Raw genomic sequence first — 26,759 nt, forward strand, 5'->3', positions numbered from 1 at the left:
GGCTAGTTCACTGGACTTGAATGTGATGGTGATACTCAAGAGAAAAGGGGTATTATGAATATAGTTCATTGTTTCCAAACTGTCTAATTCTAATGTGAAACCAAACCAACCCTTAGAACTTCTTTACCGAACCAAGAGAAAGTATTACATTACACATTGAGGGCAGCACAGAGGATTTATTCTCAAAATGTGGTACAATCTGCATTACCAACAAAGGGAAACTCCAAATGACAGTCAGGTAGCCAGGGACCATGAGGCCTTCAACCAACACTCCACAGTCTGAATTATTTCATTTTTTTATTTTAATTTTTACAAAGCATATCTCTCTCTCTCCATATATATAGATGTGTATATTTTTATATAAAGATATATATATAATAAAATATAATATTATATATATATACATGCTGCTGCTAAGTCACTTCAGTCGTGTCCGACTCTGTGCGATCCCATAGATGGCAGCCCACCAGGCTCCCCTGTCCCTGGGATTCTCCAGGCAAGAACACTGGAGTGGGTTGCCATTTCCTTCTCCAATGCAGAAAAGTGAAAAGTGAAAGTGAAGTCGTTCAGTCATGTCTGACTCTTAGCGACCCCATGGACTACAGCCTACCAGGCTCCTCCATCCATGGGATTTTCCAGGCAAGAGTACTGGAGTGGGGTGCCATTGCCTTCTCCAATATATATACATATATATATGTATATATATATATATATAAAATCTCTATCTCTATCTCCCTTCAATCTCTCTGAGTTGCCAAATGAGTCCTTGGCTTAAAATTGTTTGATTTTGATTAAACATATTACTTTTGCAAGCAACAGTGTGAAAACATTAGTCACTCAGTCATATCCAACTCTGCAATGCCATGGACTGTACCCCGCCAGGTTCCTCTGTCCATGGAATTCTCCAGGCTAGAATACTGGAGTGGGTAGCCATTCCCTTCTCCAGGGGATCTTCCTGACCCAGGGATCAAACCTGCATCTCTCACACTGCAGACAGATTCTTTACCATCTGAGTCACCAGGAAAGCCCCTGTAATCAATAATATCCCCCCAAAGAACCAGGAAACAGAGAAGATAAGTGCAGATGTTGCATGAAGTCCCAAAGAGTTAAAGTTCCACAGTTTTTCTGTTAACTACTTGGAACATATGCTTTCTAAGTGGGAAGATCCCTAGCCTGCCTACAATGGTCTATGATGAATAACACTGTCTAAATAATATGTAAGTGATCATGGTAAGTGATCATGAAAGGGTGGAGGTGGAGGTTTCACTGAAAGAATCCAGAATTGTAATTTGTGATACCAAGAATACATCTTACCTTTTTCACTTGAAAGGGAAATTCTATACCTACTCATGTGAAACATAATGGGGGAGACCTTTACATCAACTTTACCTTTGGTGGCTCCTGTCGAGGGACACTTGATAGAACAGTTGAAATCATGTGTACACACACACACACACACACACACACACATTTCTCCTATTTCCTTTTGAGGGACATTTTTCAGATGCTTACTCCTTGGAAGAAAAGTTATGACCAACCTAGATAGCATATTCAAAAGCAGAGACATTACTTTGCCAACAAAGGTCCATCTAGTCAAGGCTATGGTTTTTCCAGTGATCATGTATGGATATGAGAGTTGGACTGTGAAGAAGGCTGAGCACCGAAGAATTGATGCTTTTGAACTGTGGTTTTGAAGAAGACTCTTGAGAGTCCCTTGGACTGCAAGAACATCCAACCAGTCCATTCTGAAGGAGATCAGCCCTGGAATTTCTTTGGAAGGAATGATGCTGAAGCTGAAACTCCAGTACTTTGGCCACCTCATGCGAAGAGTTGACTCATTGGAAAAGACTCTGATGCTGGGAGGGATTGAGGGCAGGAGGAGAAGGGGACGACAGAGGATGAGATGGCTGGATGGCATCACTGACTCAATGGACATGAGTCTGAGTGAACTCTGGGAGTTGGTGATGGACAGGGAGGCCTGGCGTGCTGGGATTCATGGGGTTGCAAAGAGTCGGACACGACTGAGCGACTGAACTGAACTGAACTGAACTGATTACCCATGTAATAAAAACTAAACTAATCTGTCTGTTTTTCAAAAGTTGTCCAAGTAAGTTTTAAATTATTCACATCCAATTATAAAAATGGTAATAGACTAGAATAGTTTTACTTTTTTTTTTAATTTTTATTATAAAGATGTCCATATGTACCCACAAATAAAGAATACTGTAATTCATCTCTCAGAATCAATAATCATCAAGCTTTTACCCCATTTGCTTCATTTTTCTTTTTCTTTCTCCTTCTTTCCATCCTCCCACCTTCTTTCCCTCTTCCCTGCTTTGTACCTCCCTCATCCTTCCTTCCTGCTTCTTTTCTTCCATTATTCCCTCTCTCTCTCTCTTTGTATTTTGCTTTTGGATATTTTGAAGGCAATTCAGACTGTATGCCATTTTACCTCTGCACACCAAGAGTGCATCACAAAAAATAAGAACATTTATTACAAAGCTACAGTGGAAAATCCATGGATGGAGGAGCCTGGGTAGGCTGCAGTCCATGGGGTCGCTAAGAGTCGGACACAACTGAGTGACTTCACTTTCACTTTTTACTTTCATGCATTGGAGAAGGAAATGGCAACCCACTCCAGTGTTCTTGCGTGGAGAATCCCAGGGACCGGGGAGCCTGGTGGGCTGCCATCTATGGGGTCACACAGAGTCGGACATGACTGAAGCGACTTAGCAGCAGCAGCAGCAACAGTGTCATCAAATTTCCCAAATTAATAGTAATGAATTAGTATCATTTGAAATCCATTTCAAAGGGCTTTAATGGTTAAAATCTAATAGAACAGTGGGAGAAAAAAGAAAATGAGTACATTCTGGGGTCTCTGAAGAAACCAGCTGAAAGAATGATGGTGGAGAAGAGATGAAAAAGGAAAGACAGATTCTGCTGTCCACAAACTACTGGGATCCAGGATGAGAAACAGAAAGTCTGGCATGGTGGAAGAGATGGGTGAAGACATTGGGCAGCTGGGGATCCACTGCAGTTGAAGGAAAATGAGGGAACAAGAGTGGAGAAGAGAAAGGAACTCCTTCTTATCTGATTTACTTTATCACCACTTGTATATTAAGGGCATAAGTTAGTTGGACTTAATATATTGATACTGCCTGTGTTCCTAAAAACAATGTACTTAGTACACAGACGAAGAACAGACATTGGAAGGACTGATGCTGAAGCTGAAGCACCAATACTTTGGCCACCTGATGTGAAGAGCCAACTCATTGGAAAAGACTCTGATGCTGGGAAAGATTGAAGGCAAATGGAGCAGGGGGCGGCAGAGGATGAGATGGTTAGATAGCATCCCTGACTCGGTGGACATCAATTTGAGCAAACTTTGGTAACTAGGGGAGGACAGAGAAGCCTGGCGTACTACAGTCCATGAAGTCTCAAAGAGCGGGACACAACTTAGTGACTGAACAACAACAAAGAAGACCATGGAAAATTGGCCTCAAATTCTCATATTCTGACCAGTGTATCAGGATATACGGCTTTCTCTTTTCAGGCTTGTGAGGGGTTTTGTATGTTATCTCATTCTTCAAAGTAACCACTTTTAAATTATATAATAGTACCATAAAAAGTATATCTATAGTGAAATCATTTTTATTCCCCATTCCTCATGGCCACCAAGATCATTTTAGACATAAAGGATTTACCAAAAAATACACCATGGAGAAACATTTTTATTTTCATTTTAAGTTGTCCCAATCAAATATTCTTCTTAAAGGTCAAAAGATAGTTGATTTAAGTGTTCACATTTATCTAAAATACATACATTTTCTTCCTTATGACAATGGCAGAAATTCTATCATCAGAAAAATGGAAAATGCGCAGCCAAGATAGGAATCCTTGCAGTGAAGTAGTCAAGGTGGCACAGGTGCTGATAGAGCTTTGCCCAGAGCAGGCTTGTTTTCAGAAGTTTACTCAATTAGAGAGATGGGATTTGATCTATTTCTCGATGTGTATCACATGTTCTGCCCATTTTACTCAAAGGCCAAATGGCCAGGGTTAAAATCAACATTTGGTCAACACTGAATATCATCATTATAAAAGGAAATTTTAAAAATAAACCTGCAATTTCATTATTAAAATGTAACTATTATTCAACATTTTAAAAACACTTTATAGTAAGATATTTTAACAAGCTGAATCATAACGCAGAATAAAAATTCTCAGCACGGATACTTCAAATTTTTGATACTAAATAAACATTCAGTTTCAATTGAGGTCAGTAGAGAGACCAGGGATTTGGGGCCATTTCTTCCCTATAGGAGGCCAGTTGTGGTGGTGTTTAAGATGCACTTATGCTCTAGAAACAAAAATAAAACTATAAAGAAGACTTTTAAAAGGCATTCTTGTAAATTTTCTTGTATGATTAACGGGGGAAAAAATAGGCTTGGGGACCACATTTTTCTCCATATCTTTCCCTTTTATCCATTGTCTTTGTATTCTTTGTGAAGTTTGAATTTAACTTGAACTACTTGGGATATCTCTGTTACTTTTTTTTTTTCCTTTTTATAAAATTTCAAAGTAGTAAAGGTGACATTTTGCTTGTAGTTTATCTTCACAAGTTATGACATGTTCCAAAATTAGACACTTTCTTGAAACACTTGTGTTCTAAATAGAATTAAACACAACTCTAAAAGGTTATTTTGGAAAATATTATGAATGATAGTTTACTAAACCACTTTTCACAGAGTAGAATTATATTCTTATGATTTAATCTTTTATAAACATTTGTTGACTCAAAATAATATATTCCTGAAAGATATATATAGCTATGCATGTTAAGTCATTTCAGTCGTGTCTCTTTGCTACCTTGTGGACTGTAGCTGACCAGGCTCCTCTGTCCATGGAATTCTCCAGGCAAGAATACTGGAGTGGGTTGCCACGTCTTCCTCTAGGGGGATCTTCCAGGGAATCTTCCTGACCCAGGGATCAAACCCATGTCTCCTGCGTCTTCTGCACTGCAGGCAGATTCTTTACCCACTGAGCCATCTGGGAAGCCCCAAATATAGATATAATCTCTTAATGTTCCTATTAAATTCAGTCTATTTCTTTGGTTAACTATTATATAGTATTATTAATTTTGTGCATATAATTGACAGACATAACAATCCTCATTAGATATTGCAGCACTTTAATTTTGCAATAATAAAGATGCATCTGTATTTCAGAATTTTAACATTCTTAGCACATGAAAAAAATTTTACTAAAATGCTTACCCATATTTGAAAATGAATACTTATACATTAATAATAAATCTAAAGTACACTAAGCCTCTTATGTCAAGCATATTGTTACAGTGACTGTATATAGAGATCATCAGCATCATCACAAGATCACTGTTCACACACAAGTCCCGGGAACATCAGAAATGTACAACCACTTAACTCTTCTATTTTCTAAAGACCAAGATGAAACAGAAGCCAAATAGATTTCTGATGAATACTTGAGCCAAAGCTCAAATTTGTTCCATCTCTTCCCACTATCAGACACGATAGGTATAAAAGAAAAAGATCCAGAACTTCAGAAACTCAAAGATGATACACATTTTTTCTGTTTACCATTATGTGTCCTAATTATTTTCTGTAATCATCTCTGTGTCTTCGATTTTCAAGCAGTAAATGAAATATATGCCAATAAAACATAATGACACAATGATAATCATTGTGTAAAAATTAATTATAGGAGTTTACAGATTCCTTTATTATTTATGGTAAGAATTTAATTAAGGTTATTAATGGTACCAAGAATAGGGATGAAGTGAAAACAAAGGCACTGTGTTTGGCTGGAGGGGACACTTAATTTATATTTTTAACATCTTTACCTTAAAAAGCACACAAACAAGAAATCTTTACCTTAAGGTATTGGGATCATGTGAGTGGACAATGCAAAAATCTCAAACCTAACTTTCAGCAATAACATTTCTGTTGTTGGTTTCTTCTTTTACAGTTATAACCACATATTGAGTGTAGAAAAATCTTAGATAGTCTCAATTGCTCTCCACATTATAATGCACAGAATCTGCCTATTACAGTCACTTTCCATTGCTGCTGCTGCTAAGTCTCTTCAGTCGTGTCCGATTCTGTGCCACCCCAGAGACGGCAGCCCACCAGGCTCCCCTGTCCCTGGGATTCTCCAGGCAAGAACACTGGAGTGGGTTGCCATTGCCTACTCCAATGCATGAAAGTGAAAAGTGAAAGTGAAGTCACTCAGTCGTGTCCGACTCTTCACGACCCCGTGGACTGCAACCTACCAGGCTCCTCTGTCCATGGGGTTTTCCAGGCAAGAGTACTGGAGTGGGGTGCCAGGGCCTTCTCCGTTTCCGTTGCTTGAATAACCTATATTCCCTAATAAACAGTGAAGAAAGAGGAGTAAGCAATAAACCAAACTTTCAGCACCTGCTTAGAGGTGTTTGTCCTCAGCAACCCTCCAAAGATCTTATCTTCCTCTTATGGTTCCCTCCTGTATTCCAATATTCAGCTCCAGCCAGCTTACCTTTGAACACTTTCCCTGGACCAGGGTTTTAAAGTATCATGTAAACAGTGCAGAGCTAAATAGTTCCTCCCTCAAACACATCACGCATATGTGTATAAGAACCAAGATTTTATAAATGTCACATAGTAAAAGTACAGCCTGTGCCCTATTCGCAAAAGGACATTCTAACACGCTTTAAGAAAAAAGGGAATGCTATTATGAGTAGTGAATCAGTCAGTTGTGTTCACTACTTAAAGGAGATCTTTATCCTTCGGTTGGTCCCTCTATCCTGTATGAGTGCCATCTTCCCTGAAACAGCATTTACTACATGCCTACTCTGTGCCAGGAAGTTTTCTTCACGGTAACATAGGCGACAAAGATGACTAAGAGCCAGCTGGAGCATGTGGTGGCTGCAGGGAGTGGGAGGAGGAGCAGGGAAAAAAACCGAAATGTCTAAGACTTAGATACTGCCCTCCAAAGCCTTGGAGATGGCCTTGAACACAGTGGGAATTCAACATTTCATAAATGAAAAAAAATTAATTACAAGAGTTTGCAGATTCCTTTATTATTTATGGTTATTAGAAGTTTCAGAGTCATAACTAAGTCAATAAAATTAAATGTTATTTTGGAGAAAAAAATCATATTACTCCTAGGTCCTATTGACCAAGTAGTTTTTCTCACTAGGAAAAATAAAATGATTTTAAAGCATTTACTTTTACAACTTTTTTGCATGTTTCAACATACCCAGGTAACAATCTGCAATAGAAATCTGCTTTGGAGGCCTGTTATACAAAAATGTGTGTGAAATGTGTGTGTGTGTGTGTGTTTACTGGGCCACCTAAGCATTCAGTAATTATATTCCTTAAGGAGGACAAAAATGGGAAATGGAAAAAGTAAAGCTACACAAAAGTTTCAGTTCAGTTCAGTTGCTCAGTCGTGTCCAACTTTTTGTGACCCCATGGTCTGCAGCATGCCAGGCTTCCCTGTCCATCACCAACTCCTGGAGCTTACTCAAACTCATGTACATTGAGTCGGTGATGCCATCCAACCATCTCATCCTCTGTCGTCCTCTTCTCCTCCTGCCTTCAATCTTTCCTAGCATCAGGGTCTTTTCCAAGGAGTCAGTTCTTTGCATCAGGTGGCCAAAGTATTGGAGTTTCAGCTTCAGCATCAGTCCTTCCAATGAATATTCAGGACTGATTTCTTTTAGGATGGACTGGTTGGATCTCCTTGCTGTCCAAGGGACTCTCAAGAGTCTTCTCCAACACTACAGTTCAAAAGCATCAATTCTTCAGTGCTCAGCTTTCTTTATAGTCCAACTTTTACATCCATACACGACTACTGGAAAAACCATAGTTTTGACTAGAGGGACCTTTGTTGGCAAAGTAATATCTCTGCTTTTTAATATGCTGTCTATATTGGTCATAGCTTTTCTTCCAAGGAGGAAGCGTCTTTTAATTTCATGGCTGCAACACCATCTGCAGTGATTTTGGAGCCCCAGATAATAGTCTCACAGTGTTTCCACTGCTTCCCCATCTATTTGCCATGAAGTGATGGGACTGGATGCCATGATCTTAGTTTTCTGAATGTTGAGTTTTAAGCCAACTTTTTCACTCTCCTCTTTCACTTTCACCAAGAGGCTCTTTAGTTCTTCTTCACTTTCTGCCATAAGGGTAGTGCACCTGCTTATCTGAGGTTACTGTTATTTCTCCCGGCAATCTTGATTCCAGCTTGTGCTTCCTCCAGCCCAGAGTTTCTCATGATGTACTCTGCATGTAAGTTAAATAAGCAGGGTGACAATATACGGCCTTGATGTACTCCTTTTCTGATTTGGAACCAGTCTGTTGTTCTACGTCCAGTTCTAACTGTTCCTTCCTGACCTGCATACAGATTTCTCAGGAGGCAGGTAAGGTGGTCTGGTATTCCCATCTCTTGAAGAATTTGTCATAGTTTGTTGTGACTCACACATCCAAAGGCTTTGGTATAATCAATAAAGCAGAAGTAGATGTTTTTCTGGAACTCTCTTGCTTTTTCTATGATCCAATGGATGTTGGCAATTTGATCTCTGGTTCCTCTGCCTTTTCTAAATCCAGCTTGAATGTCTGAAAGTACTCGGTTCACATACTGTTGAAGCCTAGCTTGGAGAATTTTGATCATTACTTTGCTAGCATGTGAGATAAGTGAGTGCAATTGTGTGGTATTTTGAACATTCTTTGGCATTGCCTTTCTTTGGGATTGGAATGAAAACTGACCTTTTCCAGTCCTATGGCCACTGGTGTTCTCCAAATTTGCTGGCACATTGAGTGCAACACTGTCACAGCATCGTCTTTTAGGATTTGAAATAGCTCAACTGGAATTCCATCACCTCCACTAGCTTTGTTTGTAGTGATGCTCCCTAAGGCCCACTTGACTACACATTCCAGGATGTCTGGCTCTAGGTGAGTGATCACACCATCATTATCTGGGTTGTGAATATCTTTTTTGTATAGTTCTGTGTATTTCTTGCCACCTCTTCTTTTATCTTCTGCTTCTGCCTTGAGGAGATACCTCAGGTCCAAGGGCAAAGGAAAAGCTCCAGCAAGATGGTAGGAGTGGTGAAACCGTGATTAGAATCAAACCCCATACCCACCAGAGATGCTCAGAAGGCTCAAACAAACATTGTGCGCACCAGGACCCAGACCCCACAGAGACTGAGACAGAACTGTTTGAATGTCTCCTGCAGAGGTATGGGTCAGCAGTGGACTGTTGCAGGGGCAGGGGCTCTGGGTGCAGCAGACCTGGGTGTGGCATAAGCCCTCTTGGAGGAGGCCACCATTAACCCCACCGTAGAGCTGCCAGAACTTACACAGGACTGGGGAAACAGATTCTTGGAGGACACAAACCTTGTGCGCACCAGGACCCAGGAGAAAGGAGCAGTGACCCTACAAGAGACTGACCCAGACTTGCCTATGAGTGTCCAGGAGTCTCCAGTGGTGGCGTGGGTCGGCAGTGGCCTGCTGCAGGCTGGGGGCACTGAGTGTAGCAATGCATTCATGGGACCTTTTGAAGGAGGTTGCCATTATCACCTCCACCATAGTTTGGCCCAAGGTAAATAACAGGGGGGGAACACAGCCCCACCCATCAACAGAAAATTCGATTAGAGATTTACTGAGCATGGCCCCGCCCATCAGAACAAGACCCAGTTACCCCTCAGTCAGTCTCTGCCTTCAGGAAGCTTCCATAAGCCTCTTACCCTTCTCCATCAAAGGGCAGGCAGACTGAAAACCACAATCACAGAAAACTAATCAATCTGATCACATGGACCATTGCCTTGTTTAACTCAGTGAAACTATGAGCCATGCCATGTAGGGCCACCCAAGATGAACGGGTCATGGTGGAGAGGTCTGCAAAACGTGATCCACTGTAGAAGGGAATGGCAAACCACTTCAGTAGTCTTGCCTTGAGAACCTCATTAACAGTAAGAAAAGGCAAAAAGATAGAACACTGAATGATGAATGCCCCAGGTTGGTAGGTGCCCAATATGCTACTAGAGATCAGTGGAGAAATAACTCCAGAAAGAATGAAGAGAGAGCCAAAGCAAAAACAACACACAGTTGTGGATGTGACTGGTGATGGAAGTAAAGTTCAATGCTGTAAAGAACAATATTGCATAGGAATTTGGAATGTTAGATCAAGGCAAATTGGAAGTGGTCAAATAGGAGATAGCAAGACTGAGCATCGATATTTTAGGAATAAGTGAACTAAAATGGACTGGAATGGGTGAATTTAACTCAGATAACCATTTTATCTACCACTGTGGGCAAGAATCCCTTAGAAGAATTTGAGTAGCCCTCATAATCAACAAAAGAGTCAGAAATGCAGTACTTGGATGCAATCTCAAAAACGACAGAATGATCTCTGTTTGTTTCCAAGGCAAACCATCCAATATCACAATAATCCAAGTCTATGCTCTGACCACTAATGCTGAAGAAGCTGAAGTTGAGCGGTTCTATGAAGACCTATAAGAACTTCTAGAAATAACACCCCCCCAAAAATGTCCGTTTCATTATAGAAGACTGGAATTCAAAAGTAGGAAGTCAAGAAATATCTGGAGTAACAGGTAAATTTGGCTTTGGAATTCAGAATGAAGCGGGGCAAAGGATAATAGAGTTTTGCCAAGAGATTGCACTGGTCATAGCAAACACCCTCTTCCAACAACACAAGAGAAGACTCTACACATGGACATCACCAGATGGTCAACACCGAAATCAAACTGATTATATTCTTCGCAGCCAAAGACGGAGAAGTTCTATACAGTCAGCAAAAACAAGACCAGGAGTTGACTATGGCTCCAATCATGAACTCCTTATTGCCAAATTCAGACTTAAACTGAAGAAACTAGGGAAAACCATTAGACCATTCAGGTATGACATAAATCAAATCCCTTATGATTATACAGTAGAAGTGAAAAATAGATTCAAGGGATTAAATCTGATAGAGTGCCTGAAGAACTATAGACAGAGGTTCGTGACATTGTACAGGAGGCTGGGATCAAGATCATCCCCAAGAAAAAGAAGTGTCAGATCAGATCAGAACAGTCACTCAGTTGTGTTTGACTCTTTGTGACCCCATGAATCGCAGCACGCCAGGCCTCCCTGTCCATCACCAACTCCCGGAGTTCACTTGGACTCATGTCAATTGAGTCAGTGATGCCATCCAGCCATCTCATCCTCTGTCGTCCCCTTCTCCTCCTGCCCCCAATCCCTACCAGCATCAGAGTCTTTTCCAATGAGTCAATTCTTTGCATGAGGTGGCCAAAGTACTGGAGTTTCAGCTTCAGCATCATTCCCTCCAAAGAAATCCCAGGGCTGATGTCCTTCAGAATGGACTGGTTGGATCTCCTTGCAGTCCAAGGGACTCTCAAGAGTCTTCTCCAACACCACAGTTCAAAAGCATCAATTCGTCAGCGCTCAGTCTTCTTCACAGTCCAACTCTCACATCCATACATGACTACACGAAAAACCATAGCCTTGACTAGACGAACCTTTCTTGGCAAAGTAATGTCTCTGCTTTTGAATATGCTATCTAGGTTGGTCATAACTTTCCTGCCAAGGAGTAAGCGTCTTTTAATTTCATGGCTGCAGTCAACATCTGCAGTGATTTTGGAGCCCCCCAAAATAAAGTCTGACACTGTTTCCACTGTTTCCCCATCTATTTCCCATGAAGTGATGGGACTGGATGCCATGATCTTCGTTTTCTGAATGTTGAGCTTTAAGCCAACTTTTTCACTCTCCACTTTCACGTTCATCAAGAGGCTTTTGAGTTCCTCTTCACTTTCTGCCATAAGGGTGGTGTCATCTGCATAGCTGAGGTTATTGATATTTCTCCCGGCAATCTTTATTCCAGCTTGTGTTTCTTCCAGCCCAGCGTTTCTCATGATGTACTCTGCATATAAGTTAAATAAGCAGGGTGACAATATACAGCCTTGATGTACTCCTTTTCCTATTTGGAACCAGTCTGTTGTTCCATGTCCAGTTCTAACTGTTGCTTCCTGACCTGCATATAGGTTTCTCAAGAGGCAGGTCAGGTGGTCTGGGATTCCCATCTCTTTCAGAATTGTCCACAGTTTATTGTGATCCACACAGTCAAAGGCTTTGGCATAGTCAATAAAGCAGAAATAGATGTTTTTATGGAACTCCCTTGCTTTTTCCATGATCCAGCAGATGTTGGCAATTTGATCTCTGGTTCCTCTGCCTTTTCTAAAACCAGCTTGAACATCAGAAAGTTCACAGTTCACATATTGCTGAAGCCTGGCTTGGAGAATTTTGAGCATTACTTTACTAGTGTGTGAGATGAGTGCAATTGTGCAGTAGTTTGAGCATTCTTTGGCATTGCCTTTCTTTGGGATTGGAATGAAAACTGACCTTTTCCAGTCCTGTGGCCACTGCTGAGTTTTCCAAATTTGCTGGCATATTGAGTGCAGCACTTTCACGGCATCATCTTTCAGGATTTGGAATAGCTCAACTGGAATTCCTTCACCTCCACTGACTTTGTTCATAGTGATGCTTTCTAAGGCCCACTTGACTTCACATTCCAGGATGTCTGGCTCTAGGTCAGTGATCACACCATCGTGATTATCAGGGTCGTGAAGATCTTTTTTGTACAGTTCCTCTGTGTATTCTTGCCATCTCTTCTTAATATCTTTTGCTTCTATTAGGTCCATACCATTTCTGTCCTTTATCAAGCCCATCTTTGCATGAAATGTTCCTTTGGTATCTCTGATTTTCTTGAAGAGATCTCTAGTCCTTCCCATTCTGTTGTTTTCCTCTATTTCTTTGCACTGATTGCTGAAGAAGGCTTTCTTATCTCTTCTTGCTATTCTTTGAAACTCTGCATTCAGATGTTTATATCTTTCCTTTTCTCCTTTGCTTTTCGCCTCTCTTCTTTTCACAGCTATTTGTAAGGCCTCCCCAGACAGCCATTTTGCTTTTTTGCATTTCTTGTCCATGGGGATGGTCTTGATCCCTGTCTCCTGTACAATGACATGAACCTCATTCCATAGTTCATCAGGCACTCTATCTATCAGATCTAGGCCCTTAAATCTATTTCTCACTTCCACTGTATAATCATAAGGGATTTGATTTAGGTCATACCTGAATGGTCTAGTGGTTTTCCCTACTTTCTTCAATTTAAGTCTGAATTTGGCAATGAGTTCATGGTCTGAGCCACAGTCAGCTCCTGGTCTTGTTTTTGCTGACTGTATAGAGCTTCTCCATCTTTGGCTGCAAAGAATATAATCAATCTGATTTCGGTGTTGACCATCTGATGATGTCCATGTATAGAGTCTTCTCTTGTGTTGTTGGAAGAGGGTGTTTGTTATGACCAGTGCACTTTCTTGGCAAAACTCTATTAGTCTTTGCCCTGCTTCATTCCGTATGCCAAGGCCAAATTTGTCTGTTACTCCAGGTGTTTCTTGACTTCCTACTTTTGCATTCCAGTCCCCTAGAATGAAAAGGACATCTTTTTTGGGTGTTAGTTCTAAAAGGTCTTGTAGGTCTTCATAGAACCGTTCAACTTCAGCTTCTTCAGTGTTACTGGTTGGGGCATAGACTTGGATTACTGTGATATTGAATGGTTTGCCTTGGAAACGAACAGAGATCATTCTGTCGTTTTTGAGATTGCATCCAAATACTGCATTTTGGACTCTTTTGTTGACCATGATGGCTACTCCATTTCTTCTGAGGGATTCCTGCCCGCAGTAGTAGATATAATGGTCATCTGAGTTAAATTCACCCATTCCAGTCCATTTCAGTTTGCTGATTCTTAGAATGTTGACATTCACTCTTGCCATTTCTTGTTTGACCACTTCCAATTTGCCTTGATTCATGGACCAGACATTCCAGGTTCCTATGCAATATTGCTCTTTACAGCATTGGACCTTGCTTCTATCACCAGTCACATCCACAGCTGGGTATTCTTTTTGCTTTGGCTCCATCCCTTCCTTCTTTCTGGAGTTATTTCTCCACTGATCTCCAGTAGCATACTGGGCACCTACTGACCTGGGGAGTTTCTCTTTCAGTTTCCTATAATTTTGCCTTTTCATGCTATTCATGTGGTTCTCAAGGCAAGAATACTGAAGTGGTTTGCCATTCCCTTCTCCAGTGGACCACATTCTGTCAGATCTCTCCACCATGACCCGCCCATCTTGGGTTGCCCCAAGGGCATGGTTTAGTTTCATTGAGTTAGATAAGGCTGTGGTCCTAGTGTGATTAGATTGACTAGTTTTCTGTGAGTATGGTTTCAATGTGTTTGCCCTCTGATGCCCTCTTGCAACACCTACCGTCTTACTTGGGTTTCTCTTACCTTGGTCGTGGGGTATCTCTTCACGGCTGCTCCAGCAAAGCGCAGCCATTGCTGCTTACCTTGGACGAGGGGTATCTCCTCACCGCCGCCCTTCCTGACCTTCAACGTGGGGTAGCTCCTCTAGGCCCTCCTGCGCCAGCGCAGCCACCGCTCCTTGGATGTGGGGTTGATCCTCCCGGCCGCCGCCCCTGGCCTTGGGCATGGATTGCTCCTCCCGGCCGCCGCCCCTGGCCTCTGGCGTGGAGGCAAAATGGTTGTCTGAGGAGGCCTTACAAATAGCTGTGTAAAGAAGAGAAGCAATAGGAAAGGAGAAAAGGAAAGATATAGCCATTTGACTGCAGAGTTCCAAAGAATAGCAAGGAGAGATAAGAAAGCCTTCCTTAGTGATCAATGCAAAGAAATAGAGGAAAACAATAGAATGGGAAAGACTAGAGATCTCTTCAGAAAATTAGAGATACCAAGGGAAAATTTCATGCAAAGATGGGCTCGATAAAGGACAGAAATGGTATGGACCTAACAGAAGCAGCAGATATTAAGAAGAGGTGGCAAGAATACACAGAAGAACTATACAAATTTTACCCAGTATCTATAGAAAGATTTTCACCTTCAAATTAGACTTATTTTTATTTATTCCTTGACCAGCGAGATGAAATTGTAACTAATAATAATGTCATCTATCTTATCAAATTAGGAACTTCCAGCAAGGAAGCCGCACAAATGCCTCATCCGTTAACACCGTCTCCAGTAACCCCCAACACTAAAGGTGATGGTGAGTAATGGCCATTTGTTTTGCCACAAGTTTTCTTTTATCATTCACATACCATAATATTCAGTGAGTTTTAGTATATTTATAAGCTTGTGTAATCACCTGGAACATTTTCATCACCCCTAAAAAAAACTCGACATCTATCACAATCACTCCCCATTCCACCCTTCCTTTAGTCCCTGGCAACCATTACCCTACTTTCTACTTTTACAGATTTACCTATTCTAGAAATTTCATATAAATGGAATCATATAACACATGATCTTTTGTGTCTGGCTTCTTTCACTTAGTATAATGTTCTTAGGTTCATCCATGCTATAACATGTATCTGTAGTTCATACTTTTTTATGACTAATTAAATGTCATTGTGTAAACAGATCACATTTTCTTTATTTATTAGTTGATGGACATTTGGGTTGTTTCTACATTTTAACCTATTGTAAATAATGATGCTAAGAACATTTATGTACATGTTTTTGTGTGATCATGTGTTTTTATTTCTCGGGTATTGTCCAAATTTTATAAACAAAACTTGAATATTTTAAATAGAGTTGATGGGCCAGAAGAGGGCCCTCTTCTGGGTCAACAGCAGAGCCCAATAGGAAGAATGACCCTCTTCTTTCCTGGCAATGACTCAATGAAAAGCCATACACTTTTGTTTACTATAGCCATTCCCACCTCTTTTTCCCCTCTATAAAACTGTTGTTTCCTTGGTGTGCAGTAACTTGCACGTGGCTCACCATGGTCGAAGACTCTGAATTGTAGCTCTCTTCTGATCCCAAATAAATGCATCTTTGCTGGAGAAATATCTGGCAGTCCATTTGTTTCAGGTCAACAATGAACAGCTTGACGTGTAATTGTGGAGTCACATGGTAACACTATGTATAACTCTGAGGAACTGCTTTCCAGAGCAGCTGCATTATATTAACTCCCACCAGGAATGAATAAGGGTATCAGTTCTTCATTTTCTAGCCAATACTGTTGTCTCTCATTTTTGTCATACCCGTTCTAGTGAGAGTGAAATGCTACCTCACTGTGGCCTTGATTCACACTTTCCTATGGACTGATAATGCTGAGTATCTTGGATGCTCATGGATCATTTATATACCTTGTTTAGAGAAGTATCCGCTCTGTTTGATTCTTCACTATATTTTCCAGCTCTTTATTAAACTTCTCACTGTGATTCACTCCCAAGTTCATTGAGCTTGTCATTCTTCTCCCAAGTTCATTGACCATCTTAATTATCATTACCTTGAGTTCTTTACAATGTAAATTACTTATTTCCACTTAATATCTTTAGTTGTGGAAAATCTTTTCTACTAGTCATTCAGAGATAGTTTCTCTGTAAATAGTTGTAATTTCATTGTACCTGTAGACAGAGGTGAGCTCAGGATCTTCCTAATCCATCATCTTGTTCACACCTTAGGTTGTATTATCATTTTTAAATATTATTTTAAAATTATTATTTAAACAGAATGAGTTTCAGAGAGGTTAAATGACTTAACACAAAAGTTCAGATTCATAATAACAATTTGCAATTTGAAAGTTAGTCTTTTAATTTCAATTTTTTTTCTCCATTGAACTAATCATAATCAAATATTATCTGATGAATAAATATTATTATTTTAACCTCAACCATTACACTTGGATATTAAATAATGAGCCTTTCAGGTATTAACTGCTTATATAGCATATTTTTCTTACAACACAGAATAGTCACATAATTTTATAACTTTTTACCTTTCTTCTGTTTTTGGTACATATTCTGATTATGCTTATAGGATTCTTTTCCCTTTGGGTGAGATTGCCAACCTGCTATGAATGGTTATTTATTTTAGGTTGCTTCTTTAAGTGGATAACATGTATATACATACATAAATACACACAACAAATTTATTAGAATTCTGTTTCTAAAAGGGTAAATAAGTCCAAGTAAAAGGTGATATTCCTGGGCATTGTGTAGAAATAGTATTAGCATATCAATTTCATAATAATGAAAGCTCTTATTATTTCTGCCTACTCTGATCTTGTTCATCTTACTTTTAGTGTGGACAGACAAGGTCTGATTTTCAGTTTAGTTCAGTCACTCAGCCGTGTCCTACTCTTTGCGACCCCATGAATCACAGCACACCAGGCCTCCCTGTCCATCACCAACTCCCGGAGTTCACCCAGACTCACGTCCATCGAGTCAGTGATGCCATCCAGCCATCTCATCCTCTGTCGTCCCCTTCTCCTCCTGCCCCCAATCCCTCCCAGCATCAGAGTCTTTTCCAAAGAGTCAACTCTTCGCATGAGGTGGCCAAAGTATTGGAGTTTCAGCTTTAGCATCATTACTTCCAAAGAAATCCCGGGGCTGATCTCCTTCAGAATGGACTGGTTGGATCTCCTTGCAGTCCAAGGGCCTCTCAAGAGTCTTCTCCAACACCACAGTTCAAAAGCATCAATTCTTCGGTGCTCAGTCTTCTTCACAGTCCAACTCTCACATCCATACATGACCACAGGAAAAACCATAGCCTTGACTAGATGGACCTTTGTTGGCAAAGTAATGTCTCTGCTTTTGAATATGCTATCTAGGTTGGTCATAACTTTCCTGCCAAGGAGTAAGCGTCTTTTAATTTCGTGGCTGCAGTCACCATCTGCAGTGATTTTGGAGCCCCCAAAAATAAAGTCTGACACTGTTTCCACTGTTTCCCCATCTATTTCCCATGAAGTGATGGGACTGGATGCCATGATCTTCGTTTTCTGAATGTTGAGCTTTAAGCCAACTTTTTCACTCTCCACTTTCACGTTCATCAAGAGGCTTTTGAGTTCCTCTTCACTTTCTGCCATAAGGGTGGTGTCATCTGCATAGCTGAGGTTATTGATATTTCTCCCGGCAATCTTTATTCCAGCTTGTGCTTCTTCCAGCCCAGCGTTTCTCATGATGTACTCTGCATATAAGTTAAATAAGCAGGGTGACAATATACAGCCTTGATGAACTCCTTTTCCTATTTGGAACCAGTCTGTTGTTCCATGTCCAGTCTAACTGTTGTTTCCTGACCTGCATACAGATTTCTCAAGAGGCAGATCAGGTGGTCTGGTATTCCCATCTCTTTCAGAATTGTCCACAGTTTATTGTGATCCACACAGTCAAAGGCTTTGGCATAGTCAATAAAGCAGAAATAGATGTTTTTATGGAACTCTCTTGCTTTTTCCATGATCCAGCAGATGTTGGCAATTTGATCTCTGGTACCTCTGCCTTTTGTAAAACCAGCTTGAACATCAGGAAGTTCATGGTTCACATATTGCTGAAGCCTGGCTTGGAGAATTTTGAGCATTACTTTACTAGCGTGTGAGATGGGTGCAATTTAAGACCCTCATTATTAAGGCAATAGTTGTCTAAAATTGTTTGTAATTAGAATCATTTCCTCATAAAATCTTTTGAGAAGTCCAAAACGTGAATATATCAAACAAATAAAAGTTGGGCTGCTGAGTTTGAAGCCGTGTAGTGGTGGAAAGCTCAGAGTGGACTGCTGGCTGTTTCTCTCTTACCATCAAAGACAGCCTGCAAGGCTTCCCTACAGAGCCCTTCAGGCTTTAGTGGTACAGTTAAAATTTACTGAGGTAGTCATTATTTTGTTTACTTAAATTCTATTTATAGTAAAATAAAAAATGAATCTGTTCTACAACTGGAAAGCAAAGCATCTCTTTTTCACCCATCACCTGACCTGGGAATGACCTCATTGGTAATCATGAATTAGAGTTTTCAAAAGGGGCAGCTCAAGTGTTGAGAAATTTTTAATGTCCTCATAAATATGATTGCTGCTTTTCATATGTAACACCTTATGAGTAAATAAGATCAACAGATATGAAAAAATAAATAAGAAACTCCTATCAGTATTTGCTATGGCTCTAAGAAACACGGTTAAAATAGAATTTAAGGGAATAGAAAGTCAACATCCATTTATCAGTGAAGTCTCTAAGAAAGAATGAAGAGATTAGAAAATTACGACATTGCTCCAAGGTCACCAGATATCTCAGCCCACTTGACTTGGGTGGTTGCTGTGTGTGCTTAGTCACTCAGGTGTGTCCGACTCTTGCGACCCCACGGACTGTAGCCCACCAGGCTCTTCTGTCCATGGGATTCTCCAGGCAAGAATACTGGAGTGGGTTGCCACGCCCTCCTCCAGGGGATCTTCCCAACCCAGGGATCCAATCCAGGTCTCCCTCTTTACAGGAGGATTCTTTACCATCTGAGCCACCAAGGAAGCATACAATGCAAAAAGCCACTCTAAGTAAGTACAGATATAAGTTTATTCCTGACCTAGGATCAGTCTCAAATTCCTATAAGCACTTACCTTGGGAAATTGAGTTAGAGAATAGAGAGACTTGGAGACACCTAAACACCCCATTAGGCCAGCCCTAAGCAACAGGGATCTCTCAGCCATCTGCTCAGCCTACTTTTCTAGGGTTACTGTAGGTGGTACTTGACGATTTGGCAAGAGACATGCTAAGCACACCATTCCAATAGACCCTTAAGGCCTACCTTAGTCCAGCCTCTAAATAATATAGACAAGAAAAAGGAAATATAATATTTACATAAAAATAGACATTCTCCTCTTCTTGTATTCCCCTGGAAGCTGTATACATTGCTTCCTTGCCACCATTCTGTGCTTCTCTGGAATCTTTGGGGACCCATCAGAGTCTAGTTTCATTATCTGAGTTCCTCTTCCTTTGGCGTGGGTACTGGAAGACATGTTACCATCTTAGGGTTTTACAGTGTACAATAACATTTATAAAAATTCTTGGTAATCCAAATACATTCATTTGATGTTTTTTAAAAAATCTATGAAGCTCCTAGTAGTTTGACTATGGAAGTATTTTTTAACATAAACAAAACATACCAGAGTATTAGTATTCTATAACATATGTTTCAGTAAATGTTAACTGTCAAAAATTCACTGATCCCATATTCTATTTCTGAAGACAATGTGACCACACAAAAGATTTTGTTATGTGCATTGGATACTGTAAGTCAAATTATGTAATTTCAAAGGAATAAAGCTGCTTAATCCCCTTCCCTGCACAAGTTAACTCCATAAATCCTCTCTCTCAAGTCAGTCTGCTATAAATGCACCTTAAATTCCTAATATAATGTCCACATTTATTGTTTACTCCCCCAGATTTAATCTCCCAAAACATACAAAATGAATCTCACATTGATAATACCAACACAGATTATAAAACAGCCCATATTCCTCACACTGATTCTACTTAGTTCTAATCAGTGGTCTAACATAAGACTCTGGTTGGAGTCAAAGTCTCTCCTCTACGCTTACCCTCTAGTACTGATAAGACTTTCTCAAGTATCTGTTATATTAGATTCTCTTTATCCTTAGTTAATTATTGTATAAAAATTTCTTATATTTTGTCTTCCATGCGTTCCACCTATTGCTGTTGTTGTTCAGTTGCTAAGTCATCTCTGACTCATTGTAACCCTATGGAATGCAGCATGCCAGGCTCCTCTGTCCTCCACTATCTCCTTGAGTTTGCTCAAACTCATGTCCATTGAGTCAATAATGCCATCTAACCATCTCATCTTTTGTCATCCCCATCTCTTCCTCCCCAAAACCTTTCCCAACATCAATATCTTTTCCAATGAGACGGCTCTTCGCATCAGGTGGCCCAAGTTTGGAGCTTAAGCTTCAGCAACAGTTCTCCAATGAATATTCAGGGTTGATTTCCTTTAGGATTAACCGGTTTGATCGTGCTGTCCAAGGGACTCTCAAGAATATTTTCCAGTACCACAATTCAAAAATATCAATTTTTTGGCTCTTGGTCTTCTTTATGGTCCAACTTTCACAGTCGTACATGACTGCTGGGAAAACCATAGCTTTCACTATACGGATCTTTGTCATCAAAGTGATGTCTCTGCTTTTTAATATTCTGTCTAGGTTTGTTATCCTTCCAAGAAGCAAGCGTTTTTAAAATTTCATGGCTGCAGTCACCATCTGCAGTGATTTTGGAACCCAGGAAAATGAAATCTGTCACTGCTTCCACTTTTCCCCCTTGTATTTGCCATGAAGTGGTGGGACCAGAGGCTGTGTTCTTCCTTTTTTACAGTTGAGTTTTAAGCCAGTTTTTTTCATTCTCCTCCTTCACTCTCATCAAGGGGTCCTTTAGTTTCTCCTTGCTTTCTGTCATTAGAGTTATATCATATGCATATCTGAGGTTATTGATATTTCTCCCAGCAATCTTGACTCCAGCTTGTGATTCATCCAGCCTGGCATTTGTAATGATGTACACTGTATATAAGTTAAATAAGCAGCGTGACAATATGCAACCTTGATGTATTCCTTTCCCAGTTTGGAACTAGTCTGTTGTTCCATGTCTGGTTCTAACTATTGCTTCTTGACTTCATACAGGTTTCTCAGGAGACAGGTAAGGTGGTTTGGTATTCCCATCTCTTTCAGAATTTTCAAGTTTGTTGTGACAGACACAGTCAAAAGGCTTTCTCATAGTCAATGAAGTAGAAGTAGCTGTTTTTCTGGAATTCCCTTGCTTTCTCCATCTCCATGATCCAGCAGATGTTGGCAATTTGATCTTCTCTGATTCCTCTCCCTTTTCTAAACCCAATTTTACGTTTGGAAGTTCTTGGTTCTCATACTGCTGAAGCCTAGCTTGAGCATGAATTTGCTAGCATGAGAAATGAGTTCAGATGTATAGTAGTTTAGACATTCTTTGGAATTTCCCTACTTTGGATTGGAATGAAAACTGACTTTTTCTAGTCCTATGGCCACTGCTGAGTTTTCCAAATTTGCTGACATATTGAGTGCAGCACTTTAATAGCATCATCTTTTAGGATTTGAAATAGCTCAGCTAGAATTCCATCACCTCCACTAGCTTCTTAGTGATGCTTCCTAAGACTCATTTGACTTCAGACTCCAGGATGTCTGGCTCTAGGTGAGTGATCACACCATCATGGTTATCTGGGACATCAAGATCTTTTTTGTATAGTTCCTCTGTGTTCTTGCCACCTGTTCTTAATCTATTCTGCTTCTGTTAGGTCCATACCATTTCTTTCCTTATTCATGTCCATCCATGCATGATTGTTCCTTTGATATCTCCAATTTTCTTGAAGAGATCTCTAGTCTTTCCCATTCTTTTGTTTTCCTCTATTTCTTTGCATTATTCATTTATGAAGGCCTTATCTCTCCTTGCTTTCCCCTGGAAATCTGCATTCAGTTGGGTATATCTTTCCCTTTCTCCTTTGTTTTTCACTGTCTTCTTTCCTCAGCTATTCATAAGGCCTCCTCAGACAACCACTTTGCCTTCTTGCATTTCTTTTTCTTGGAGATGGTTATGGTCACTACTTCCTGTACAATGTTATGAACCTCTGTCCATAGTTCTTCAGGCACTCTGTCTACCAGATCTAATCCCTTGAATCTATTTGTCACATTCATTGTATAATTGTAAGGGATTTGATTAGGTCAAACATGAATGGCCTAGTGGTTTTCCCTACTTTCTTCATCTTAAGTCTGAATTTTGCAATAAGGAGCTCATGATCTGGGCCACCGTCAGCTCTAGGTCTTGTTTTTGGTGACTGTATAGAGCTTCTTCATCTTTGGCTGGAAAAAATATAATCAGTCTGATTTCGATGTTGACCTTCTGGTGATGTCCATGTGTAGAGTCTTCTCTTGTGTTGTTGGAAGAGGGTGTTTGCTGTGACCAGTGTGTTCTCTTGGCAAAACTCTGTTAGCCTTTGCTCTGCTTCATTTTGTACTCCAAGGCCAAACTTGCCTGTTATTCCAGGTTATCTCTTGACTTCCTACTTTTGCATTCCAGTCCCCTATGACGAAAGGGACATCTTTTTCTGGTGTTAGTTCTAGATAGTCTTGTAGGTTTTCATAGAACCATTCAACTTCAGCTTCTTTGGCATTAGTGGTTGGTGAGTAGACTTTGATTACTGTGATGTTGAATGGTTTGCCTTGGAAATGAACTGAGATCATCCTGTTGTTTTTGAGATTGCACCCAAGTACTGAATTTCAGATTCTTTTGTTGACTATGAGGGCTATTCCATTTCTTCTAAGGGATTCTTGCCCACAGTAGTAGATATAGTGGTAATTCTCTTAAGTAAAATTTTTGGCATTGTAGCCCAGCTATTCCATTTTCTGCTCTTCTCTTTCTATTTTTATAAACTGGTAGCCCCTCTCATCTTTCTTAGCTACATATTCTTTTTTCCCCCCATCACCAAGACTACTGAATCTGCTTCATATTAGAGAATTTTTTAGGCCATCAGGATAGCTTTTTCATGGTTTCCAATTTTAGCTCAGGAGAAGAATTCTCTGAAGATTTATGAAGAAACCCTGTTCTGATGTTTTTCAAGCATCTTCTCTTGTAGTTCCAGTGAAAAGCAAAATCTTTATCCCCATGTTCCTCCATCCTCAAGTATTGAGTTTCTGTACCTTTCCACTTCCATGCTATTGCAAAGATCAATTTCTGCTTTCCTGCTGTAAGAATAAGACATTTCTTTACTTCCTCAAATATTTCCCTTTTAATTTAATACTTTAAGATTCTTCTGAAGTTTTGCCCATTTTCACTCATTCTTTCTCATATGCAGCATTAATCCTTAGCCTATGTTCAAATTTTTTCACTTTCCTTGACATATCAATTCCTAAAGCCTTTTTCATTGGAAGACACATTTACCCACCATCTGTGAGGTCTTTCTACAAACTATCAGCTTCTCCAGCATGAATCTCTCAAGTGTACTAAGAATCTGCAGTACACTGTAGATGCTTAATGCCACAGAATGAAACCTGATTGGCGCTTCTGGAAGGTACCCACAGTTCAGGCTTCCAGGCCTCTTTGTGATAAAAATCTATTAAACTGCATTCCCCTCATTGCCAACCAACACCATATCTAGCTAACAGTAACACTAGTCCTGTGCTGTACTTTGAAAAGCCTTGAGGTCATCGATCATTTTGTTTTATAATATTCATGCAAATATAGATGATTTAAAATATCCCAATGCTATTTTTGAAAACTCAGCTTATTTTTCTTTGTTTCTTTGTTGTTAAATTTCCTTCCCCCACTCCCCAAAATGAACTAAATATAATTAAAAAGTTTATTCTATTCACTTCCTGTCATCTCTTTCCTCCAAGCTACCCCACGTACCTGAAAATTCTCTCCTAGACAGCATGAGAGCCATGGTACCATTTTCAACTACTACTACTGCCTTACCAACCCCTTTCTAGGGTAGCTGAGAACTAGTTTCACATCGGAAAAATTTGGCTTGCTCCCGTTATGTGACCGTGGGAAAATTCTATAACTTTTCTGAGTCATACACAAAATTATGATCATATTTACTACTTAATTCATAAAATTACTATGTGATCAAATGAAATAACCTATATCAGACAAATAGGAGAGTCTAATCTCCCTTCACTTTAAAAAATGTAATTAACTGACTCACCAAAAGGTAGATATCAAAACACTGAATTTCTATACCTTGATCAGAAGACTTTAAGTAGCTAACCTTCAAGTTGTAACTGGATGTTTATATTAATATTAATGATACAGTCTAGTGATTGATTACACCCCTGATGACTACTCATTCTTTTTTCATAATTAGGAGCTAGCACCGAAAGCATCATGGAGACCAAGTTGAGTACTACAGAAGCAACAGTGATGAGTCAATCACTTTCAAATGCTGTTTCCACATCACAAAGCTCCGACTCCAAGAGTAAGTACAAGAATCTGTGCTGAAATGTTCAGTTCAGTTGCTCAGTCGTGTCTGACTCTTTGCAACTCCACAAACTGCAGCACACCAGGCCTCCCTGTCCATCACCAACTCCTGGAGTCCACCCAAACCCATGTCCATTGAGTCAGTGATGCCATCCAACCATCTCATCCTCTGTCGTCCCCTTCTCCTCCTGCCCTCAATCTTTCCCAGCATCAGGGTCTTTTCCAACGAGTCAGCTCTTCACAACAGGTGGCCAAAGTATTGGAGTTTCACCTTCAACATCAGTCCTTCCAATGAACACCCAGGACTGATCTGCTTTAGGATGAACTGGTTGGATCTCCTTGCAGTCAAAGGGACTCTCAAGAGTCTTCTCCAGCACCACAGTTCAAAAGCATCAATTCTTCGGTGCTCAGCTTTCTTTATAGTCCAACTCTCACATCCATACATGACTACTGGAAAAACCATAGCCTTGACTAGACAGACCTTTGTGGACAAAGTAATGTCTCTGTTTTTTAATATGCTCTCTAGGTTGGTCATAACTTTCCTTCCAAGGAGTAAGTGTCTCTTAATTTAATGGCTGCAATCACCATCTGCAATGATTTTGGAGCCTAAAAAAATAAAGTCAGCCACTGTTTCCACTTGTTTCCCCATCTACATGCCATGATGTGATGGGATTGGATGCCATGATCTTAGTTTTCTGAATGTTGAGCTTTAAGTCAACTTTTTCACTGAAATGTTAAACTAGTATATTGGATAGAACTAAACTCAGAAAGTTTTCCAGCCCACATTTACAAAAGAACCATGTCCCACTTATATTCTTCCTTTGTTGTTATTGCTGTTGTTTAGTTGCTAAGTTGTGTCCAACTCTTTTGTGACCCCGTGGACTGTGGCCAATCAGGTTCCTCTCTCCATGGGATTTCCCAGGCAAGAATACTGGAGTGGTTTGCCATTTCCTTCTTCAGAGAATAATCCTGACCTAGGAGTCAAACCCACATCTGTTGCAATGGCAGGTGGGTTCCTTACCACTGAGCCACCAGGAAAGCCTGTGTTCTCTCCTGATCTCCACAAATAGGACAACGATTTGGCAACTTTGCTTTGTATGGTGACACTCTATCCCTCCATAGCTGCAAATAAGTGGATGCCAAGGAGGATCAGGTCAAGCCTGGGTGATAATCTATGATATCATCTAACAGAAAATGGTAAGATTGGCCAAAGCATCAGACAACTTTGATGAAATAGGAAAAAAAATTAGAAAGGAACAAATTGTTAAAACTGACTCAAGAAGTTAGAAAGACTGAAAAGACCTAAAACAATTTAAGATTCTGCATTAAAATTTTAAATAAAGAAAGTTCCAAGCAGAATGGCAAAAATTCTGAATTCTATAAAAATATTCTCAGAAGTAATACTAATTTTTCTCAAACTCTTTTGTGACATAGAGGAAACTTGGGACAAATAATTATCTGAGGCCAGTATTACCATAACACCAAAGATAGAAAAGGATGAAAAGAAAATGCAAATAAAACTATAGACCAATATCCTTCATGAACACAGACACAAATATCCTTAATACAATATTAGAAAAAATCAGTAACATATGAAAAGTGATAAAAACATGAACAAATAGGATTCACTTAGGAATGCAAAGTTGGTTTAAGATATGAAAATCAAGTAATGTAATATACCATCTTAGTAGAATCAACAAATGTAGAAAAAACATTTGACAAAATAAGATTCCCACTCAATTAAAACTCTCAATTAGCTAGAAATAAATAAAACTTCCTCAAACTGATCAAGGATATATATGAAAAATATATAGTAAATGTTTTACTTAATAATGAAAGACTAAATACTTTCCTTTTAAAATCTGAAACACAACAAAGATGTCTACTCTCACCAGCACTA

At 39.8% G+C, this 26,759-nt stretch overlaps 1 protein-coding gene across 6 annotated transcripts in view; it reads left to right on the forward strand.

Annotated features, from left to right (window-relative positions):
• EMCN (endomucin) overlaps positions 1-26,759 on the forward strand; it is a 128,138-nt gene that overhangs the window by 43,497 nt on the left and 57,882 nt on the right. For 4 of the 6 annotated variants that reach the window (XM_027543976.1, XM_027543977.1, XM_027543975.1 and 1 more), the window contains exons 3-4: positions 15,062-15,139; positions 24,747-24,857. In XM_027543976.1, the coding sequence (XP_027399777.1) occupies positions 15,062-15,139; positions 24,747-24,857 (189 nt within the window). The remainder of the gene's footprint in view (positions 1-15,061; positions 15,140-24,746; positions 24,858-26,759) is intronic. The other 2 variants (XM_027543978.1, XM_027543980.1) reach the window with 1 other exon arrangement.

This window comes from Bos indicus x Bos taurus, chromosome 6 (genome assembly GCF_003369695.1).
Source record: "Bos indicus x Bos taurus breed Angus x Brahman F1 hybrid chromosome 6, Bos_hybrid_MaternalHap_v2.0, whole genome shotgun sequence".
Classification (NCBI taxonomy): domain Eukaryota; kingdom Metazoa; phylum Chordata; class Mammalia; order Artiodactyla; family Bovidae; genus Bos; species Bos indicus x Bos taurus.